Source organism: Tarenaya hassleriana, unplaced genomic scaffold, assembly GCF_000463585.1.
Source record: "Tarenaya hassleriana unplaced genomic scaffold, ASM46358v1 Cleome6, whole genome shotgun sequence".
In the NCBI taxonomy this organism is placed as follows: Eukaryota; Viridiplantae; Streptophyta; class Magnoliopsida; order Brassicales; family Cleomaceae; genus Tarenaya; species Tarenaya hassleriana.
The window spans coordinates 2,237,812-2,259,895 of record NW_010968505.1 but is presented as its reverse complement, the minus strand read 5'-3'; the positions used below and the strand labels follow the sequence as shown (position 1 = coordinate 2,259,895).

The following is a 22,084-nucleotide window of genomic DNA, read 5'->3' as shown; positions in this document are numbered from 1 at the left end:
TCTTGGTTTTTCCGTCGTTTTCTCGTGCATTTTGTCCTTCCCTGCATGTGTGGCCCTGTAGGCTCATTCGATATAGCAGTATAGTCCGAAATCTCTATTCCGGATACACAAGTCATAGGCGGTCTCTAGCAAGACACTGTGACTACCTATCTCGAATAGAGTTTGTTTGTGATCTTTACGAACGCCAGAGATGATTTCGTTTGATGATCCTTTTGTATCGCGATATCATATGTCGAACATAAGGCATGGACAAGCCACCTTATCTGATTCGACTGCTTTCTCATTCACTGAGTTCGACTGTCTGAAATAGACGACGTTCGTCTATAGTGCGGTCACACATTTCTACAGTCTCGCTCACACGAGGGGTCCAGCGATATCTCTCTCTTTTACGAGAGGTACAAATCCCGTCTTGACTATCTACAATCCAGCACATGATTCGTTTCGTACCTGATACACGCCTTTATAGTCCTCCTATTACGCAGGACGTTTGACGTATTCAAAGCACGCAACTCCTCATGTTGGATTCCGTAGATATCTCAGGTCTTAGGATCCAATCATGGAACCGCCATATGAGATTCAAGTCATGACGCTAGTCCATGTGACAATCTCATGCGGGTCAATCCAGTATTCCGTTCTTCAACGAATACCTATGACAGTGATCGTATACAATACCTATGATCATCGCTATGATCATCAATCACACATCATACTAGTCTTATTATGTCATCATTTCCATAATGACACAAGACTAGGGAGTTTAGTATCATTCATAATGATACATGGATTTCATAACAAATCTAGTATGCAAGAACATGTAATGAATCAAATACTCTCATAAAACCATAGAAAGTATCAATACATCGAATGTATCTAAAGAAAGCTCATAAACAGTACATCATAGAGCACTAAACCAACAATATGCACATGCTATCTTGTACCACTTATGTAGCACTTTATCAATATACTCCACAACTTTAAGAAACCTGCACAACAAGATATGCACATTAGATTTGGGTCACATGGGTCACAAGTCACACAGGTCACATGGGTCATAAATCACAAATAACATCATATATGGTTTCAAATCACAAAGAACACGATTCTATGTGAATCCCCACTGATTTCCATGATTTTTGAAGGTTTTCCGCATACTGTCGAAGAGAGAACAAGCAAATCGGAGGAGAAAAGAAACAAATCGAAGGAAAGAGAGAGATAGCAAATCTAAAGGGAGAACAAGCAAATCGAAGAAGAGACGAAGCAAATCAGAGGAGAGAGATGGCAAATCTGAAGAGAAACAAAACAAATCAGAGGAAAAATGAAGCAAATTGGAGGAGAGAGAGAGAGCAAAATGGTAGAGAAAGATAGTGAAAACTAGAGGAGAGGGAGCAAAATCGGAGGAGAGAAACACACTTTCAGAAAGAGAGAAAAAATTGAATATTTTTTATTTAATTTTATTTTTTGTTTAATAATAGAAGGATAAAATAGATATTATATATTTAAGAGTGTATATTTAAAGTAAAATTATTTTTTTTTTTAGATGAGGGTGGTCATTGAAGTCCATATAGCATTTAACGGTATTTTTGATAAACCCCCATCTGGGGGAATAGTTTGCGTTAAAAATATGAACTTTCTTGGAAACCGAAAGAACAATAGTTATAAAGATAGTGTCACTTGTCGATAATAGTTGATGTGATTTGGTAAATTTCGATATTTTCGATGATTCGTTCGAAGTTTGTTTAGTAAATTGGAGATTTTTATGGATTAGGGTTAGATGGAAATTTGAGAAGTTTTGATGCCCTCTATAATTCAGATTTCAAATTTCATTTGCGAAATATTTAGATTCATTAGATGATATAATTTTTACCTTATTTGGTAACCAACACATTTCTAGTATGTTTATATATATATATATAATATATATATATAACTTTCCTAAAACAAGATTAAATTGAAAAAAACACCCTAAAAGCAAAAAATGATACATAAAAAAAAATTTTAAAACCACTGTAAAATCAGTGTTAGAGACAGAGACGAGACGACTTAGGGTTTTCAAAGGCAAGGATATGGGCGTTACCACTTTTACAGGCGGTTAAGTCCACGCGTTCTTTACCTGTTTCTAAAAAAAGTATCGCACTTTTACGTTCATCAGTACTGTTTCTAACCGTTGGATTCACCAATTCTATTATTTGAGGTCATTAGACGGTCATGATTACTTACCTGCTTAGTTACACCCCAAGGGCTAATTGTGCACGCACTTCTAGATGATTTTCACTGTTTGGCTAATTATTTATACACCCATCATTTTGCAAAAAAAAAATAAAAAAATAAAAAAAAATAGTCCAACACATGATTAAACTTTGAACATATATATTATTTCAAATTCTTTAAGATTAATAGATTCAACCATCTAGTATATGTGTTTGTGTATATATATTATATATGTGTGTGTGTCCAAAAATGTTGGGACCCCGTGAATGTAGAAGCACAGTGGTCGTGGTTGCGGTTCGGCCATAGTTGCAGTGAACATCAAATTGGGGTATACAAAATTTACACACAAAAAAAATGTAAAAAAAAATATCTGTGTTCTCTTTAATCAATCTCTGCACACTTTATCCTTGTAAACTTAATTTTGCACCTCACGATCTCTCACGGAGGAAAAAAGTTCACAAACATTTTTAAAAAATAAATACAAAATTGTGAACCGAACCAAACTAAACCGGATTGAAGTTGAAACGTAACCTACCCATTGATCCATTGCAAAGTCATAGCCAGAGATTTGTACATATCGTCACTAGAAACGTAACATGGATCATCTTCTTTCGACCCATATTATCGCATTTCAAAACCATGTTCTCAAACCTAAATAACAAAACACCCCTTTCTCATAAATCTCAACTACACATCATTAGATACACCATTCAAATATGTATAAGCATTCAAGAGCTAATATATATATATATATATATATTTGTACTCTACTTCGTGTTTTTGGGCTGTTTTTATAATGTGTGTTTTTATTCTGCTTTTTTTTGTTTGTTTTCATGGAAACAGTTTGTTGGACATATTCATATAAAATCTGATGGGTTAATTTAGACAGATTAGTTGCTATATGGAAAAAAAAAAAAAAAGCGAATTAAGATCAGGCAACCAAAATCTTTATATGACCAAGCATCTACTTTTATTGCCATAAAGTAATTCGTTGTTATTTATGTAGTTACAAAAATGAGACCAAACAACAAGGGATCCGTGGCGCAATGGTAGCGCGTCTGACTCCAGATCAGAAGGTTGCGTGTTCGATTCACGTCGGGTTCAATCCCCCCTCTTTTTTTTTTTTCTTTCTGGCCAGTGGGTTTTCATTTGCTCGTCCTGATTTCCATGGCTGATTTCCGCACTGCAACATGTTCTGTGGTACTTTCTAACATGAGAAACCGAAGCTTCAAATTCTAAGGAAGTTCACCCGTGTTTCGGAATTCGGTTGCCATGTTTTGTAAATATTACGTCTTCCAGCAATCTGGCACTGTCTCTGGATCATTTTACCTTTCAGACAATGCAAGAAGAATGGTTTAAAAACCAAAAATCTGATTACGACTTCTGTTACAGATCCGTATTATTTTGATGGGTCCAATCCGAATTTGATTAATGATTACAGCGAAATGATCTTACGCATGAAATCCGTAAACGGTGAGCAGATTTATCTCAAGCCATGCAATGGTTATGTGACATCCTCTGGCTGAAACAGAAGTTCTGGAAAACTTGGTTTGATGCAAAATGTCAGCGATATCATTCTCCTAAGTATTTTGAAAACATCATATAAAAGAAACCGGAAAAAAAACCGATCCTAAACCGAGGATGAACCAGAAACTTGGCTATTCAATTTCGGTTCGAGGGTTTGCTTTAGTGTATTTTCATATAACATGACAGTAGATATTTTATTATATAGAATGAAAATTATCGCACGTTAATTTAATTTAAGGCGATAGGATTCGAAATATTATACTGCTTTCTGAGCATTTTCGGTTTGCAATCAATGGAGGAAACCCTTCCCCTTCAGGCTCTCCACTGTCTCCTGGATGCTAACCTTCAAGGGAATGTAGTCAATGCCGAGGCTCTTCGCTCTCTCCTTTGAAACTTGGTACGTCGGCACGTACGGCTTCTCGTCCGCACACCTACCATTACAAGATGGAATTTGGTTAATAACCGAGTAACTAAACCGATGTAAACCAAACAACATATAACTGTAACTGAACCAAATCCGATATGAAAACCGAATAGTTATGATTTCTCCAAAACCAAACATGAACCAAACCAAATAAAAAAATAACCGAAAATTTCTTTCAAAAATAAAATTTTTTATCAATAAAATCGAATCTGTACCGAACCCGAACCAAACCGAAATCAACATAAAACCTAAATGGTTATAGTTTTTCTAAAACCAAAGAAACCCGACACGACCAAAGCTCACCACTTTCTCCATGCCCATGTAATAACCCTTTTTCGAATAAGAAAAACACAGAAGTGTGTGGTAACTGGTAAGCAAGGTGTTTTTGTGTATTCGGAAACTTACTTTTCGGGGAGTTGGAGATTCGGGAAGAGCTCCCGAAGAATGTTCACGACCTCGGAATGGTGAGCTACGCTCTCCACAAGACAGTAACGGCCATTGGCAGAAGGGTTTTCAAAGGCAAGGATATGGGCATTGGCCACATCCTTCACGTTCACCCATCCGAAACTTGAGTTGGGAAACGTCTTTGTTCCTGCAAGAACCAAAACGAAAGGTTCGATTTTCTTGGGAATGAGGCGATGTTGTTGTTGTTGTTTTCGTAAGGTATCATGTATGACGAAATGAGGTTTTTTCCCCGGGTTTTAAAAAGAGTTGTCACCGTTTATTAAGCTGGATATAGCAGCAGCACTGGTGTTGAGAGTTGGCTGCAAGAGAGGACCGATCACCATTGCAGGGTTTATGGTGACAATGTCGATGCCTTTCTCCTTAGCGTACTTCCACGCAGCTTCTTCCGCCAAGGTCTTCGAGAGTATGTACCACATCTAATTGCGACGACACAAGCAAAAAAACAACTGTAATCAAGCCCACGTCCAGTACCGATGTTTTGCTCAGCAGTTTTGCCTAACGAGGTAACTACCAATCATGAAGTAAACATACTGAATGTTTAGCATGGTTTCTCTAACAATCTGAAACAGAAGTGGGTATTGTTCGCTTTATGGGCCATCAAACCATAATGCAGAATGCATAAACTTATGATAAATGAACCTAAATCAAGAAGATATCCAATTCCTAAGACGGACCAACCTTTGATGCCTTGCAGACCTCAGGATCCGAAAACCAAGTCTCGTCGACCATTACATCGGGAGTGCGAGGTTTTCCATTGTAAGCAACCGCCGCCATGGAAGATGTTACAACAACTCGTTTGACAGTAGAGGTCTTTGAGCACGAGTTCAAAACATTAAGCGTTCCCTTTACAGCAGGGTCGATAAGTTCAGCCTGAAGAACAAGGGGAAGAAGGTTCAAGAACGAATTCAAAGTTCACATCTGAAGAAAAAAAAGAAACCTATGATTATGAACCTGCGGGTCTTTGACGTCGTGATAAAAGGGAGAAGCCGTGTGGAAAACGCCTTCACATCCATCAACAGCCGAGTCAAAGGATCCATCTTCCAAAAGGTTTGCTTTGAACAGATGGAGTCTTTCACTAGCACCTTCCAGAGAAAGCAAGTGCTCCGTCTTTTTCGGGTCATCTGCATATATACAGTGAATTGTATCACCACAGACAGACATTCAAGACAAAGTTCAAACATTTTGTATCGAGGATTCTCTTTCGAGTTCAAGTGGGTTTTCGGTATTGGGAAAAACCCGGATTCTAAAACCGAGTCTCGTAGATGCGAACACAGAGAAAGTTAACTTACATCATTTCACCAGCAAAAGAACTATATCACAGTAAATTCAAACACACCTCAAAGTGAATGAGAGACAGAAACTATAGACTTACGGCTAAACTATCCACCTAACCTTCACAACGCCATAAAAGAACTATATCACCACAAAACCAGACATACATCTAAGAATCTAAGAGACCTTATACTATACAACCATATTAAAGAAGAACCCATCCAATATCCACAACGTATTCAAATCCAATTAGGGGTCGAACATAGAGGCCAAAAACACAACATTAAAGAGACAAAACAATCAGCCCTTCAAGCTCAGCCAGTGATCCGATTCAAAGCTTGGCCTCTAATCATAAACCCTTTATTTCAATAATACTAAGCTTAACATGAAGAGACGAGATTTTAGTACCATCAAACTAATATGACAAAATGCTCAGTTTCTCTGTCAAGATTATCCAACATTTTACAAAGCAATATCTCAAGAACTCCAACAAAAGCACAGGATTTCACCAAAATGGGCGACATCTGATAATTCTTGAAAACTCACAAGAAATGCAAGGAGAACCACAAAGACAAGGTACACTCAAGAGGGAAGACCAAACCCACAAAGAGTAAAATGCCCAAATTCTCTGTTCAGAGAACTGAACATTTTTATAAAAAAAAAAACATTTTCCAGAGTAAAGTATGCAGATTTTCAGCAAAAATCAGAAAATTCAACAAATCACTGAAATGGGCAACTTTCAATTAACAAGATAATTGTCCAAACTTCACCAGAAATGCCCAGCAATCAACAAAGAACATGGAAGAGGAAAGGCAAAAAATTTTAAAAAAAAAACGAGAAAAGAGGAAAAGAGAATCTGGGAACAGAACTGGGATCTCGAACAGAGGCCTTGACGGTGTAACCACGGAGGAGAAGGAACTTCACGACCCACGACGCTATGTAACCCGACGCTCCCGTCACGCACACCACCTTTCCCATTCTCTCCCGAATCGCCTTCTTCTTCTTCTTCTTTTTTTGTTTGCGGCTATGGTGGGTTTTTTTTTTGTTTCCTCTGCTTATTTTTTATAATATATGATTATATGATTATAAATATAACGTATGAATTTACGAGACATTTAAGCCTTTTAGGTTTATTTTGTGGTTGGCCAGTAATTAATGTCGGCCCATAAAGGGTACGGCTATGGTTGTTGACCATTCAGAAAATATTAGGTGCATGGATCAAAGAATTCAAAATATTTTTAGAAAAAAAAAGAAAAGGGAAATAACAAAAATGGAATCTTGATTCACGAGACATGCAATTATTCGTATTCCATCACTACTCGGACCATATTTTAAATTTTTATGTTAACAAATCCAAAAAAAAAATTGAATTTGAATTTCAGTTTTGTTCCATTAGAATATATGAAATATTTGTTGTCCGTTCTTAGTCTGCATTAAAAAAAAATTAAATTCATGGATTCATCCCTGAATGTTCTTTTCGATTATTTTGTTACGAAATAAAGGAAATTGCAAGGATTTTCAACTAAGATTGATGCAAAATCTTGATTTCTCTTGAAAATAATACCCAATATATTAATTAAAAATTATAAATCTTTTTTTTTAAAATCTCGATTCGAATACAAACCCGTCCCTACCATTTTGGAATCTCAGAAATCCACGTGTACAAAATCTTAATAATTGAAGCATTCGGATGCTGTTTCATATGCTGAAATATAGTCTCGGGTCCTAAAATAAAATGACATTAACTCGGAAAATTGAATACGACTTTGCAACCTATTACATGATAAAAACATGACACAACAGGAAAAAAAGAAGAAGAGAAAATGTCTCATACACATATATAAACTTACACACATATTAATGTTTATACATACACTGATACACACATATAAACATATACACATGCTTATACATACATATATACATATATATATGGTTGTACGAATAGATATAGACATTATAAGCTTATACACATATACATATTGGTATACACATACACACGCTTATACACAAATATATACATACAAATATACGCGTATAAGCATATATATATTTGTCTGTGTTTATGCGTGTTTCCTCCATATATATATATATGTGCGTACAGTGTATATATAATAATGTATACATACTTATACACACGTAGATATATACAAATGTATACATACATATACGCATATATATACTTGGTTATACAAATAACACACTTATGCAAGGCTATACACAGACATATAAATGTGTCTAGGCATATATCTATCTATGACTATGTCTATGTATAAGCATGCATATATGATATAAATGTAAAATTATATATGCACATATATATATATATATATATATGAATAAGCAGCAGGATGTATATAAATATGTAGGAGAAGTCTCCAACTCAATTAGAAAATGACAATTCTCTCTATAATTGTGTCGGTTCTTATTGAGGTATGAACTTCCTCTGAACCGCACTTTCGACTAATTTATCATGTTCCGTATGGTTTGTCGGTTATTGTATAGAGTCGAAAATTTACTATCCGAGATATCATCTGACCAGCGGGGTCTGCCGATGTCCGGCCCGAAGGACGGATCGATGGTTCCCCACCGTTATCGAAAAAAATTATATAACTATTATATATATGTGTATATATATCAACAGAAGTATTTGATTTTATTCGGATTCTGATTCTTATTCTCTATTCGTGAATGAAGGAGAGGTCCCCACCAAGAAAAAAATAAAATAAAAAATAAAAACCCTTAAACCAATCTGTGTGCTCTGAGCCTCTGACCTTCTTCTGCATTCAAACGACCGCCCACCAAACCGCAAGGTCAGACGCGACCCAGAACTCTCATCAGAGAGAGCAGCAGAGGACTTACCCAAAAAACATTCTACGAATCGAGAATCTCTGTCTCTTTCTCTTTTCCCCTCTCGGCCATCGAACAAAACCCATCAATGGCGATCGCCTACTGCTTCTTTTCGACCCCAAATCCGAACCTATCAGTCTCCGTTCCCAATCCCACGCGCCGACGCAACCTCACTCTCTCCCCTGTTCTCTCTCTGAACCTCTCTTCGTCCTCCTCCCTCTCTTCCTCCGCCGCACCCATCTCCCTCTGCCGCCGCAACTTCCCATCCCCTGTCTTCTCCGCCTCCATCGACAACGGCGGCTCCGATGACCACAATAATGGAAACCACGGCGGCGGCGGCGGTGGCGGAAACAACGGGGATGGCAAGGGCGGGGAGGACAGGGAGAGGAACAAGAAGGAGGCGATGATGGTTCTGTCGGAGGTTGGGTTCCGTCTGGAGAATCTGCCGAAGGATCTGGCTGCTGCGATCGAGTCGGGTCGGATTCCCGGATCGGTTGTGACCCGGTTTCTGGAGCTCCAGAGATCTGCGTTGGTGCGGTGGTTGATGCAGTTTGGTGGGTTCAGGGAAAGACTTTTGGCCGATGATCTCTTCTTGGCTAAGGTCGCCATGGAATGTGGTGTTGGTGTCTTCACCAAGGTTAGCTTCTCCATTTTCGGATAATTTCACTGAAAGTTTGGATTTTTCTTCTGCCTTCCAATGGATGATTTTTCATTGTTTTTTCTTTTTCATGGAGAATATGTCTTGTCTGACATAATTTGATGCTTTTTGGTCACTTCACTGTTCAAGTTGATGAGATTGAACAGAAATGGATGATGAGTAATGGCGTGCTGATTCTAGAACGTTTTGGAATCTGGATTTGATGCTATGCCTTCTAATTTATGCTGACTACAATTTTCAATTCATGTGTTCATATAGTTTGTTCTTCATCAGTTAAAAAGTTTGGATTTTTATAGCTCTTATGGATCCATTTCATATCTCCAGACAGCTGCAGAATATGAACGCCGGAGAGACAATTTCTTCAACGAACTCGAAGTTGTTTTCGCCGATGTGGTAACGACCCTTTTCCCCATTGTTCTTGTTTTTGAGAAGTGTGGCAGTTAGTTTCATTTCAGACATGGAAATGGACTGAAAGTGACTCAACATCAATGTTTGCAAGTGCATTAGAATACAATGCATTTTATTGCAAATAAGATGTTTGACCTGACTGTGCGGTTTTGGAGAGAGGGAAGGGTCGGTTGAAAAAAATATCTGGAATAAGAAAACAAAGTTGGTAGACTTTACATGTTGGACCATTCTTTATTTCAATGTGTGATGTAAGAATCTATAGAAATTTAAGAGTTGGTGACTGTCATTGATTGATGATGACCCTTCAGACAAAGGAAGAGTTGGTTAGTTTACTCTGTGCTCTGTGGTGGTAAATGTAATGGGACTGAGAATGAGATTTCTGGCCATTAGGTAGCCGGAAAACTAGTAATGGAAGATGCGATATTCTCTTGATCTCCAAGTGAAAACAAGAACAAGCTCGGTATAATTAATTATTGTTTTGTAATTCTCTCGTCCGAGTTCATATGTCTAAGTTTACGGGACGTTATATTTGTTTATGACGAACATTATCGATTAACTTGAAGTGAAAATGACGAGGAAATACACTCTGATGTCGCGTAACTGGTCTCGCCTCTCGATGAGACCGAGGTTAAGCTTGGTTTTGGGTTCATTAGGGTTTTTTTTGTGAGAGTACCGGATGGTTTTTGTGGTGTTAGGTGATGGCTATCATCGCGGATTTCATGTTGGTGTATCTTCCGGCACCTACTGTTTCACTACGTCCGCCTCTTGCCCTTAATGCTGGACGGATATCAAAGTTCTTCCACAGCTGCCCAGATAACGCTTTCCAGGTCTCGGTTTTTTCGTAAATTCAATTGTTCCAGAAGATTCCGGAAGGATTTCTTGAAGGCTTTATGGAAAGCACTGATGGTTCTTCTGTGCAGGTTGCTCTCTCTGGTACCTCATACACTCTGTTGCAAAGGATAGGTGCTATATTGGTGGGTGAAATTTTCTTCTTTCTTTTAAACGGGTCTCGTTATTACCTAAAACGTGATTTAGGCTTTTAGAGACGTAAACATGAATATGGGTTTTGTCTGTTAATGCAGCGTAACGGGGCTAAACTGTTTGCTGTTGGAACGACTTCGTCGCTGGTAAGTCCAAATATATCTGTCTGAAAATCTTTCATTAACGATCTTTCTCGGGTTCATCTGTGCATTCAAAAAGCCGTTTCTGAATCAGTGGACCTTTCTCATTGCTGCTTAGGTTGGTACCGCCATAACGAACGCTTTGATCAAAGCACGACAAGCCGTGGACTCTGAAGCCGAAGTAGAGAATGTCCCGATACTCGAGACAAGCGTAGCCTACGGTGTGTATATGGCAGTTTCCAGCAACCTCAGGTAATTTTCTTCATCCTATCCTCAATCTTTCCCATGGAACGTATCGGAAATGGAACAAAGAATCCGATGTAAAGTTTCTTACTTTCCGACTCGGAGAAAAAGACCCGCTTTTTTTACATACGACCCAGTCGGGTAATTCAGTTAACGTGCTTCATAACAGGTACCAGTTATTGGCCGGTGTGATCGAACAACGTCTGCTGGAGCCATTGCTGCACCAACAAAAACTCGCACTTAGTGCTATGTGTTTTGCCGTTAGAACTGGCAACACATTCTTGGGTTCGCTATTGTGAGTTGTCGGAACCAAAACCCGATTTTTTCGTTTACCCGTTTTTTCGTCTTCTGTCGTGGTTTTGAGTCCTGGTTTTTGTTTGTTTTTTTGTCTTAATGTGTTGCAGGTGGGTAGATTACGCTCGCTGGATCGGTATCCAGAAATCTCACTGAGGAGTGATGATATAAAAAAGAAAAGCATTGTGGGCATGAAAGAATCCTGAACCGGAAAGCCAAACCCGGTTCGATTTCGCCCTGCTTTATTTATATGACAAGCAGCTGTTAAGGTTTTTACAATGCTGCTTTGGAACCGAAATTGTTCTAATTTTCAGCCGAATCGATTTCTTTTTTGTGGGGTTTTGGTTCTTTGAAAATCAGTCGATTTTTCTAAACAGATAAGATTCCGCTTAATCTGAGTGTTCATGTCGATTTTTTCGAATACGATTGATCCTAATTTATGGATCTTTCGGTTCGAGGATGTTGTCATTCAATTCGGTTATATATATAGTTAGGGGTGAGCACGAGCGCCTGAGCATTCGAGTCGAGTAGTCGAAGGGGGTGACAACGATGGCGAGAAGCCGACTTTCAAATCTGGATCTAGAATTTGGCCGATGATTACCCGTATCTACGGGCATTCAAGCTATGTGAATGGGTTGATTAAGATCTGAACCAAACTACAAACCCATTTTCAAGACTAAAGCACTTGTATTCTGTCTAACTTGTTGCAGAAGAAGCCTTCTTTTTTCTCTTCTTCTTTGGCTTCACTGCCTCCTTCAATGTTCTCTCTCCGTCCCTCTGTCCAGTTGCCTGAGGTGCGTCGCTAAGCACGGAACTGGACTTCATCCCTTCGGATATATCCATTGGCGAAGTCGAGCCGCCATTCCCGTCATCTCCTGAATCATTCAGCTCCTCGCTCGGGATTGACCGTTGCTCACCACCTAGATGGTGAGGTTTAAACACGTGAAAACCCGTGTTTAGTTCAACAAAAGACTCTGAAACCTAAGAATTCTTGGAGAAAATCGGATATGGAACGAAACAAAACATCGAAACAAAGATCATTGTTGTTGTCGGGGGCAGCAAGAAACCAGAGTTACCTCGTGAAGCGAGAGAAGCTTTAACAGAATCAACGTCTACACCTTCCGAGTACGGGTCCCTGGAATTCATCCAGTTAATGTATAAAGTTAAGGAATATACGGAAATAGTAAACACGAAAGCCAAAGAAGCTTTCAGAATGTTCAAATGCGTGAGTAGCAGCATACTCAATAACGTTGATGATTTCAGCTCGAATACGAAAAACGGAGAATATGAAGCCAAAACTTACCAGCTCGAGGGTCTGCCGATGAAATTGCTAGGAGCTGCTTGATGTTCCTTATTAGCATCTCTGAGTTTCGAAGATTCATCATCACATTTCGGTCCGCCGCTGACCCCTGGAGAGAGCTCGTGTTCGGAAGATTCCTTGTGAACCTCTTTCAGAGCTACGGTCGGTCCAGAAGTTGTAGATTTAGCGGAGGTAGAATGGCGCTTGACCTTTTGTAAGGCCCTCTCACGGTTATATGCTTCGACCTACATCACAAGACAATGAAGCCACCATTAATTTGTTTATCAACCCTCAGTACACAGCAAAAGGAAAAGCTGGCAATGATCATTAGACAGATTGAATATGCACCACAGCAAAGCAACTCAAGTCTGGTTTCACTATGAAGCTCCATTAAAGACTAATCTTTATAATATCATAATCAATATACCACGGTGAAGAAACAAATGGGAGAACCCGAATGCAGTTGCAGGTCAAAAGATACTGAAGATGGCATAAATTTTCTTCAAATTTGTTTTGAAAAAAAAAATCAGATATTATGAAGAAAATTTAAACAGGTTGGATAAAAAGGACCTCACTGCATCTTTTATCGTCTTTGTTGTTGCGGCAGCTCTAGAAGAAGCAAGCCGGAGGCAATGAAGAATAACACTCTGTGAAACTCCTTCTCCCGGTTTTTGGATAGCACAAATATCGCCGTTTGCATTAACTGTGACCGTCATTCTGCCACCCATAACAGCCTCCTCGATGTAAGTTGGGTCCATAACCTGTGGTATGCATCAGATCTTCGGAATAAATCACTGAAACAAAAAGCAGTAGACTTGATTTTTATATGCCAAAGAACTTGCCAAGATGTTCCCTTCACTAAAAAACCCAAAAGTGAAGGCTATCGGGAGATGGTGTATTATCAGTGGAAGTGGTTCCCTTTCCTACAAAAAAAAACAAAAAAAGCAAAGCAAAGGGCACACATTATAATATCAAACTCAAAAGACGGAACATGCAATCAACGAAACGAACTTCCTTACAAACTTAAACAAATCTTTGGGGCAACCTTATATACTTAAGAGTGCACTAAAACAGATAATGCTGACCTCAGGCTCGTGTATTATAACTTCCTGACCGTTCTCGCCTCCTAATGTGCACTCAGGCCTCCTGAATGTCAATAGTGCAGCTAAGGCAGCAATATTTGCAGCATCAACCAAGTTTCTGTGACAGAATTGAGCAATGAAAAACAGATGAAAATCAAAATAAAAGACAGGAAAAACAGAAAATGTATAGAAGCACTAACTCGAAAGAATCGTAGGGACAATATAACGTACCCTCCATTGTCCAAAATGTGAAGATCGATACGGACAGCCCAAGCCAACTTCCCAGATAGAACACAAAGTGACTCAGTATCCACAGCACGACTTTCTCTGCGATTAATACAGAACAATCACAACCAAACAGAAGATTTAGACTTTTCGGTATTAATAAGATGATTCAGGGGTAATTTACCTTAGACCACGATCTATGATGCGACCTAGCTCCACGGCAGATTCGCTAGGACGACCTGGCTCAAAAGATGGATCAGCCATTGGAGAAAACTCCGTGAAGATAGAGAGCGACCCTTCATTAGGTCTGTCTTTATAAGGTTGCACCAACTGAGCAGTCACCAAACCCATTACATGAGTTTGACCGAGTTGCACTTCTGAGGACCCATAGTCCCTGTTAATTCACATATAGAGCCACCTTTGGGTTATTGAATATCATATCAAACCCAGAGCACAAATGAGCATAAAACCAAGCAACTATCAGAGCTCCCAAACTAGTAAATCACTACAATGAACAAACAAAAGGTTAAATTAACAAGGAGAAAGGTTATACCACATAAGAAAATTACATGTACATATTATATGTTTTCAGTTTTATGTCATACAAACAAATACATAAACGCATAGATGCACAAGATTATGAAATACGAACATGTTAAGATTCACAAGCCAAGGCAACTTGGGAGTTCCACATCGGGTAAAAGAGGTTTTGATGTGGGGCTTATAAGGCTCCTTAGGCACCCACCCACCCTCTACAAGCTAACTTTTACGGGTGAATTCTGCCTAGATGGTTCTTATAAGAACAGCACACAACATACATCTTTGGTTAGAAGCAGCATATAGTTTAGCAATGAAAATTTAAGAATGTACATTGAAAATCAATTACCCTTCAGGCAACTATGTGTGGAAAAACACATCAACACACACAACACGTAAGTCGAATAAATGAATGCGAAGGGGTAGAGAACTAACTTGCCAAATTTAATAGTGAGCTTGCGGTAATCATAAAGCCCACGGCCATCAACTCTGAGCTCAGACTGCAATGCAGTTTCAACAAATTTCTTCTCATTTACTGTCAACCTCCACGTATTAGCCAACCTCCCTTCCATTCTTTTGGTGGCTTTTTTTCTCAATGCCCAACTGGAGTATGAGCATGAAAAAAATATGAAAACCTTATACATTCAACCACACTTCCTCATGCCCATATACAAGAAACGTATAATAAGTCAAGTCAAAAAAGCAGAGGAAGGAAAAGATGATTCTAAACCCAGAAATTGAGAACATGAAATGGTCTTGATTTAGCGGAATCAATAAAGAACAACAGCATTTTGTCGGCATACCTTCCTAATGCCAGGCAATGGAAAATGAAAACTAGTCATGTCGCTATAATTCGAAGCAAAACACACCTCCAACCTCAGGCAATTAACCCACATCCCTCCAGAAGATCAAATTAGCTCCACTTGTTCAGACAGACATTGATAAACGAAACAACCCTTGCTTAGTCCAACTTATACGGACCGAAAATGGTACAGTTTTGACACAAATCACACAAACAAGTTTGCCAGTTCTTCAAGTTTCCAACATCAACTAAAAAACTCTCATCAACAACAAAAAAAAGCTCGCTTTCTCTTTCAGGGTTTAGTTGACCAATTTACCTTACCGAACACTTAATTTGCAAGACCCAGAACTGCGAAGCTCAGAGGCTGGCCGGTCTCACTGAGGCCAGAAAATTGCCGGAAAAGACGGAACCAAAGGAAAATTAGCAATGCAGAGAGACAACTTACCGTTACAGTGAGATGGCGGTACGGGCGCGAAAATCGGTGACAGAGGCAAGCGAGGAAGACTAAGAGAGCTCGGAGAAGGGTTTTTAGAAACCCTGAATCGACATCGGCGACCGTCATTAGAAGAGAGACCTAGGTCTTCTTGTTGCACCTAACTCCTTGTGTTATTCAGTAATTCTATTTTGGCCCTAAAGTATTAAATAAACAAAAACACCCAATCCTCAATTTTATATCTGAATTTTCGAAAGGATCAAAAGGAACCCTCAAAATAAACACAAATCAATTATAGTTTTAGCGTGTAAAGATAAAAACAAAAACAAAAAAAAACGATATTTATTGTTTAAATATAATATGTATATTACCATCACACATGGTGCTACCTAAGACACCACAAATTAGGGTGGATGTCTTGATACTATTTTTTAGAATTGAGCTGTACCGAACCGAAAAATGTAATATTTTTTTTATCAAAACAAATTTTAAAAAAATTCAAAAAATTAATTTTTTAAAAATATCTATATTAAATCGAACCGAACCGAATATAATATAATAGTCGATTGATATATGTTTTTGTAAAACTGAAAGAATCGAATCTAACCGTTCTTGAACTGAATCCGAACTGACTAGAAATGCTGACATCTCTCAATTTTATTGTGTTTTTAACTTACTTCAAACAGTTTAAATTTTAAAACGTCATTCTACAAATGTTACGGTAGACGCAAATTTAAGAAGACCCATTTCAAGTATCCATTCTAAGCTAAGGTGAGTAAACGAGTTTTCATGTCACTTCCTGTCCTCATTACAATAATATTTGTAATATGGCATAAATCCTTTAGTTTATGAATCTTTTAGTAAATATGAAACCCTTTTATATGAATATATTAGAATAATAATATATAGTCTAACATTATTAAAATATAAAAATTTGACGACAATGAAAACCTCCACTGAAAATTTCATAACACAAATTTTTAAAAATGCTAGTTTGATAATTTCCAAAATTGTGGCTTGAACATTTTAAAAAAAAAATGGTGACTTGTTTGGTTTAAAGAGGTGCATAATTGAAAAGAAAAAAAATTGCATTCACCAAATGTTAGATTGATATGTGGGTTCGATTTAAGAATACCATTAATTGGGCTTTTGCTTTTTGTATATTAAAGCTCAGTGTTATTTAAATGGCCCAAATCTTTTAAATTGTATGAGGGCCCATAAAAAAACCCTAATTCCCTAACCAGTTCAGTGGCATACAAAAACCCTCCCTTATTTCTATCCCTTCAGCAGCCACAGCCAAAGGCGCGAGCTTTCTGCCAAAAAAAAAACCCTAGAGACCACCGAGAATAACCATGAAGGTGAGTAAACGAGTTTTCATGTCACTTCCTGTCCTCATTACAATAATATTTGTAATATGGCATAAATCCTTTAGTTTATGAATCTTTTAGTAAATATGAAACCCTTTTATATGAATATATTAGAATAATAATATATAGTCTAACATTATTAAAATATAAAAATTTGACGACAATGAAAACCTCCACTGAAAATTTCATAACACAAATTTTTAAAAATGCTAGTTTGATAATTTCCAAAATTGTGGCTTGAACATTTTAAAAAAAAAATGGTGACTTGTTTGGTTTAAAGAGGTGCATAATTGAAAAGAAAAAAAATTGCATTCACCAAATGTTAGATTGATATGTGGGTTCGATTTAAGAATACCATTAATTGGGCTTTTGCTTTTTGTATATTAAAGCTCAGTGTTATTTAAATGGCCCAAATCTTTTAAATTGTATGAGGGCCCATAAAAAAACCCTAATTCCCTAACCAGTTCAGTGGCATACAAAAACCCTCCCTTATTTCTATCCCTTCAGCAGCCACAGCCAAAGGCGCGAGCTTTCTGCCAAAAAAAAAACCCTAGAGACCACCGAGAATAACCATGGCAGACACAGGAGCAGCCCCAGCAGCCGCAGCACCGGAGAGAGGAGGCTTCCGTCGTGGGTTCGGCGGAGGACGTGGAGGACGTGGTGGCCGTCGCCGTGCGAGGAAGGACGAGGAAGAGAAGTGGGTTCCAGTGACGAAGCTCGGTCGTCTCGTCCGAGAAGGTAAAATCCGATCCATTGAGCAGATCTATCTCCATTCTCTTCCCATCAAGGAGTACCAGATCGTCGATCTCCTCATTGGACCCTCGTTGAAAGACGAGGTGATGAAGATCACACCGGTGCAGAAGCAGACTCGTGCCGGTCAGAGAACCCGTTTCAAGGCCTTCGTCGTCGTCGGAGACGGGAACGGTCACGTGGGTCTCGGCGTTAAATGTGCGAAGGAGGTCGCGACCGCCATTCGTGGTGCGATCATATTGGCTAAGCTTTCCGTGATTCCTGTGAGGAGAGGTTACTGGGGAAACAAGATCGGAAAGCCTCACACTGTGCCGTGTAAGGTCACAGGTAAATGTGGGTCGGTTACAGTTCGTATGGTTCCGGCACCGAGAGGAGCCGGGATTGTGGCCGCTAGGGTTCCGAAAAAGGTTCTTCAGTTTGCTGGGATCGATGATGTGTTTACCTCTTCCAGAGGCTCCACGAAAACTCTTGGAAATTTCGTCAAGGTATAGCCTTTTTTGGATATTGTTGCCTAAATATTCGTTTTGTGGTTATTTTTGCTTGATTTATATTGTGTTTAGGGATCTTTTTTACTTAATATTCGTAGTATTTTGTGGTCTATCCTCCACTTTATATGCCCTTTGCAGGACTGTGTATTGATTCTTTGTGTGTTTGATCGATTCGACGTTGTTAACATGTAATTATTCCATCATGTTTAGGCATGCTTTTGTTTGTGCTTGGATACAATGTTCAAACGTTTGCATTAGCTGTTTGTTGATATTTGCATGCTGGTCTTACAATCACGTTTGGGTATTGGTGTTGAATCATGTTCATATATGGTGATGCATACATCTTTGTATGTGTTTCTGAATAATAGTTCCTGTCTTGTGCTTGTTAATGGTTATATTTTTGTAGTTTCTTAACGGTGACTTTTTCATGATAAATCAGTGTAGTGTAGTGCTCATGTTACCATGATTCTGTTCTTGTCTCTGCATATTGTAGCAAAATGGTATTCTACCCTTTTGAGGCCACAATATCTGAGCTCTAGTTGCTGGGACTGTTAATAATCATTCCTCATAAGAATGAAACTTCTTTTTGGCATCCAAATTAGATACATATGTTTGGGTTTTTGATGTGTTTTTCTTGAAGTTTCACATAATATTGTGTTTAAGCCAATTGGTTTCATCAATTCAAATATTATCGGTGATCCTTTTTGTTTCTCTGCTAGTCGAATATCAAACCACTTTCGGTGTCTTGTGCAAAAGTTTAAACTTTTCCCAACATAACTGTGTTTGTGTGCATGCCTCAGTTAAACTCTGTCTATATACTGTCTTGTGTATACATTCTTGACCCATTTCGTCTTGCTGTTTGGTAGGCAACCTTTGAATGTCTGATGAAAACATACGGGTTCTTGACACCGGAATTCTGGAAAGAGACGAGGTTCACAAAGTCGCCGGTTCAAGAGTACACCGATCTCTTGGCTAAACCCATCGCAAAGGCTATTATCCACGAGGACCTCGACAACGTCCCGCCCTCCTAAATCCCCCCTCCCTGTGATCGTTCTGTCCTATGCCCGTTTCTTTTTAGTTTTCTCACAAAAACGTCGGCAAGATTTTTTTTTTTTGTTCAACTTTTGACTTGGATCATTACGCAAGTTTTGCTTTGGATCTGCTTCACATTGCTTGCTTTTTTCCGTAATCAACTGTTCAATTTTTTTTTTAATATCGGTTTAATCTTACCATTGGAGATGTCAAATCATGTCGATGTCCGTGACAATGCCGTATTCTGTTATACCTTGGTTTAAAGCTACCCGTAGTTTAGGGTTTCTGTGACAGGGATAACGGTTTAAATCCATAATCAGCGAAGAAAATCATCACTGCTGTTGTTAGTGAGTGGTCTACTCTACTGGGTTCTTCACCAAGACAGGGCAAATACACGTGCGTTGCTCGTGTCTCTGCAGATCTAGCTCCAAGAGATTGGGAGTTTGCTCGTTTACTCAGTTGATTTATCGTTTTCTTCTTCACCAAGAAACCGCAACAACCATGGTTAACCTCTAATGTACAGTCTAATCGGCTGCTTCATGAAGTCAACGGATGATTTATTTTGTAGTTATTCATTAATTCCCAGATTGGTTCCGTGTGAAAATGGCAGTTCATTAAACAGAAAAAAGAGAGAAGAAACAAAGAGATCGGGTAAACAGAGAGAATCCGCCATGAGAGCACGAGGGGAGAGGAAGATCATCAAGAATCGACGAACAACATCCCATCACGATTCACGAGCTTCGACCTCACGGAATCTCGACGAAGAAGAGGATGGAAAAACCCCAGATTCGGATCCTATCCCTCTCGATCTCACCGTAGACATTCTCACAAGATTGCCGGTCAAATCTCTGGTGAGATTCCTCTGCGTGTCGAAAGGCTGGTCATCGACCATAAGTGGTCGGGATTTCGCCAACTCGTTCATGACCAGGTCGTTGACTCGGCCGCGTCTCTTGCTCACCTTCATCGCAAACAACAAGTACGTCTTCTTCTCCTTAACTCATCCTCAAAACTCGGACATGGAATCTTCTTCTGTAGCCACTTACGTCTACGACATGAACTGGTCCGTAGATTGGGCACATCCTGTTCGCGGTCTGGTCTGTGTTGGATCTCCACCTAATCTGGCAATATGTAACCCAAGCACTAACCAGTTTATAACCTTACCCAAAGTAAAAACCAGGAGGAAGGACATACACAGCTTTTTCGGGTACGATCCAATCGATGATCAATACAAAGTACTGTCAATGACGGTAGCAAAGAGACGGGAGGTAGCCGAAGAGCATCAAGTTTTGACACTGGGAACTCGAAAAACGTGGAGAATGATCGAATCCACCTTTCCTCATTGGCCACGGATAGAGGGTCTGTGCCTTAACGGGGTTCTGTATTATGGAGCTTGGTGTTTTTTGGAGACAATCAAGGAAGATGTGATAATGAGATTTGATGTTCGGTCCGAGAGATTTGATGTTATGAAAGTGCCTCAAGGCTCGAAATGGTCATGGAGTGACCATCCAACCCTAATAAGCTACAAGGGCAAGTTAGCTTGCCTTAACTATGGTGGCAGTAGTATTCATTTGTGGGTCTTGGAGGATGCCGAGAAACAGGAATGGTCGGAGATATCCTCCGTGTTTCCTCCGATATGGAATGATTCTATTTGGGACAACGAATTATCCTTTTCGGGCACCATCCGTACTGGTGAACTTGTCATGACATCTGGACGTTTTTCTTTGCCGCTCTACGTTTTCTACTGCCATATGGAGAGAAACGTTATCAAAAGAGTCGAAATCTGGGGAATTTCAGAACATAGGGTAATACGGCAATACAGCAGATGGCGTCTTAAGACCTCGGCAGATTATGTTGAAAGTATCGAGTTTCTGTAAAAACGTCCGACATTGTGTAACTTTGGGCATGTGGCCAGACTTCTTGCAAGAAATTTCAGTTTGTATTTGGACAAAGCAAAGACAAGGGTCCTTCTGTTTTTTCACAATCTCAGCACTTAAAACATTCCCTGAAACAGCAGCAAAGTACAGTTCTTGAGCTGCATGGCTATGAAAAAAACCCTAAACTTTTCAACAACAAAAAACAAACAAACAAGAACTCTTTGACATGGCTGTGGAAGAAGAAGAAGAAGAAGCTAAACCAATTGAAACCCTAAAACCCTACCTAAAAGCTAAGAGCTTCAAACACACGTGGAGAGAGAGAGAGATAATGGCTTATGATCGATCATTCTGAAGAGCACTTAGTCTTTCTGCTTCTGCCTGGTGCTCTTCAAGACACAAACCCACCCTTGTCTGGAAGAGGATCTGCTCAGTTGGCGCCTCCTAACTGCAAAGAACCTTCCCTCATCAACTTCAGGCTCAAACTGTTGAATCTTTCCCGGGAATACTGCCTCGACGCTTTCCTCCAGTCAGTCCCCGCTTTCATCATCGACACAAACTCTTCATAGCTTATCCGCCCGTCCTGATGAACAAGAAAGAAACACGATGCACCAGAAATCAGAAATGGCGTATTCCCACAGATACCCTTGATTCGTTCAGACAAACCAACAAAACAATATATATATATATATATATATATATATATATATATATGTACAACCTGGTC

The 22,084-nt window shown here is 39.1% G+C and overlaps 5 protein-coding genes and 1 non-coding gene across 12 annotated transcripts; 4 read left to right on the top strand and 2 right to left on the bottom strand.

Moving 5' to 3' along the window:
* The first annotated feature begins 3,240 nt into the window (after positions 1 to 3,240).
* TRNAW-CCA lies at positions 3,241 to 3,312 on the top strand. The gene has a single exon. It is a non-coding gene; the product is annotated as a tRNA-Trp (tRNA).
* A 529-nt stretch (positions 3,313 to 3,841) lies between these two features.
* On the bottom strand, positions 3,842 to 6,954 carry LOC104799114 (cinnamoyl-CoA reductase 1-like). The gene is made up of 6 exons (XM_010521467.1): positions 6,766 to 6,954; positions 5,576 to 5,745; positions 5,303 to 5,494; positions 4,878 to 5,040; positions 4,565 to 4,751; positions 3,842 to 4,166 (listed from the first exon to the last, which is right to left on the bottom strand). Exons 1-6 carry the CDS (start codon positions 6,872 to 6,874, stop codon positions 4,025 to 4,027), a joined length of 963 nt encoding a protein of 320 aa, XP_010519769.1. The 5' UTR covers positions 6,875 to 6,954; the 3' UTR covers positions 3,842 to 4,024.
* A 1,702-nt stretch (positions 6,955 to 8,656) lies between these two features.
* LOC104799113 (protein RETICULATA-RELATED 4, chloroplastic-like) lies at positions 8,657 to 11,863 on the top strand. Its single transcript, XM_010521466.1, has 8 exons — positions 8,657 to 9,383; positions 9,729 to 9,797; positions 10,508 to 10,639; positions 10,733 to 10,786; positions 10,895 to 10,939; positions 11,052 to 11,185; positions 11,346 to 11,471; positions 11,581 to 11,863. The coding sequence occupies exons 1-8, from the start codon at positions 8,835 to 8,837 to the stop codon at positions 11,624 to 11,626; spliced, it is 1,155 nt and encodes a 384-aa protein (XP_010519768.1). The 5' UTR covers positions 8,657 to 8,834; the 3' UTR covers positions 11,627 to 11,863.
* Positions 11,864 to 12,035: 172 nt separating this feature from the next.
* Positions 12,036 to 15,955, bottom strand: LOC104799112 (exosome complex component RRP45A-like). 7 transcript variants are annotated; one of them, XM_010521459.1, is made up of 10 exons: positions 15,862 to 15,955; positions 15,050 to 15,217; positions 14,262 to 14,471; positions 14,084 to 14,179; positions 13,856 to 13,970; positions 13,613 to 13,693; positions 13,346 to 13,531; positions 12,774 to 13,015; positions 12,547 to 12,605; positions 12,036 to 12,390 (listed from the first exon to the last, which is right to left on the bottom strand). In XM_010521459.1, the coding sequence occupies exons 2-10, from the start codon at positions 15,184 to 15,186 to the stop codon at positions 12,167 to 12,169; spliced, it is 1,350 nt and encodes a 449-aa protein (XP_010519761.1). In that variant the 5' UTR covers positions 15,187 to 15,217; positions 15,862 to 15,955; the 3' UTR covers positions 12,036 to 12,166. The 7 variants fall into 7 exon arrangements, 6 of the variants coding, with proteins under 6 accessions (XP_010519761.1, XP_010519764.1, XP_010519762.1 ...); XM_010521462.1 differs by lacking the exon at positions 15,862 to 15,955 and adding an exon at positions 15,733 to 15,855; XM_010521460.2 differs by lacking the exon at positions 15,862 to 15,955 and adding an exon at positions 15,418 to 15,713.
* A 1,757-nt stretch (positions 15,956 to 17,712) lies between these two features.
* Positions 17,713 to 19,667, top strand: LOC104799110 (40S ribosomal protein S2-3-like). The gene is made up of 2 exons (XM_010521458.2): positions 17,713 to 18,451; positions 19,321 to 19,667. The coding sequence occupies exons 1-2, from the start codon at positions 17,789 to 17,791 to the stop codon at positions 19,483 to 19,485; spliced, it is 828 nt and encodes a 275-aa protein (XP_010519760.1). The 5' UTR covers positions 17,713 to 17,788; the 3' UTR covers positions 19,486 to 19,667.
* Positions 19,668 to 19,772: 105 nt separating this feature from the next.
* Positions 19,773 to 21,504, top strand: LOC104799108 (F-box protein DOR-like). The gene has a single exon (XM_010521455.2). It carries the CDS (start codon positions 20,002 to 20,004, stop codon positions 21,358 to 21,360), a length of 1,359 nt encoding a protein of 452 aa, XP_010519757.1. The 5' UTR covers positions 19,773 to 20,001; the 3' UTR covers positions 21,361 to 21,504.
* The last annotated feature ends 580 nt before the right edge of the window (positions 21,505 to 22,084 follow it).

Coding starts and splice junctions, on each gene's coding strand:
- LOC104799112 (XM_010521459.1), bottom strand. CDS start 15,186: ATGGAAGGGAGGTTGGCTAATACGTGGAGGTTGACAGTAAATGAGAAG. Junction 13,694..13,855: donor TTATAATACACGAGCCTGAG/GTCAGCATTATC, acceptor TTTTTTTTGTAG/GAAAGGGAACCACTTCCACT. Junction 13,016..13,345: donor CAAAGACGATAAAAGATGCA/GTGAGGTCCTTT, acceptor CTTGTGATGTAG/GTCGAAGCATATAACCGTGA.
- LOC104799108 (XM_010521455.2), top strand. CDS start 20,002: ATGTACAGTCTAATCGGCTGCTTCATGAAGTCAACGGATGATTTATTT.
- LOC104799113 (XM_010521466.1), top strand. CDS start 8,835: ATGGCGATCGCCTACTGCTTCTTTTCGACCCCAAATCCGAACCTATCA. Junction 9,798..10,507: donor AAGTTGTTTTCGCCGATGTG/GTAACGACCCTT, acceptor TTGTGGTGTTAG/GTGATGGCTATCATCGCGGA. Junction 10,640..10,732: donor GCCCAGATAACGCTTTCCAG/GTCTCGGTTTTT, acceptor TCTTCTGTGCAG/GTTGCTCTCTCTGGTACCTC.
- LOC104799114 (XM_010521467.1), bottom strand. CDS start 6,874: ATGGGAAAGGTGGTGTGCGTGACGGGAGCGTCGGGTTACATAGCGTCG. Junction 5,495..5,575: donor ACGACGTCAAAGACCCGCAG/GTTCATAATCAT, acceptor CTTGTTCTTCAG/GCTGAACTTATCGACCCTGC. Junction 4,167..4,564: donor AATCTCCAACTCCCCGAAAA/GTAAGTTTCCGA, acceptor TTGTAATGGTAG/GTGTGCGGACGAGAAGCCGT.
- LOC104799110 (XM_010521458.2), top strand. CDS start 17,789: ATGGCAGACACAGGAGCAGCCCCAGCAGCCGCAGCACCGGAGAGAGGA. Junction 18,452..19,320: donor CTCTTGGAAATTTCGTCAAG/GTATAGCCTTTT, acceptor GCTGTTTGGTAG/GCAACCTTTGAATGTCTGAT.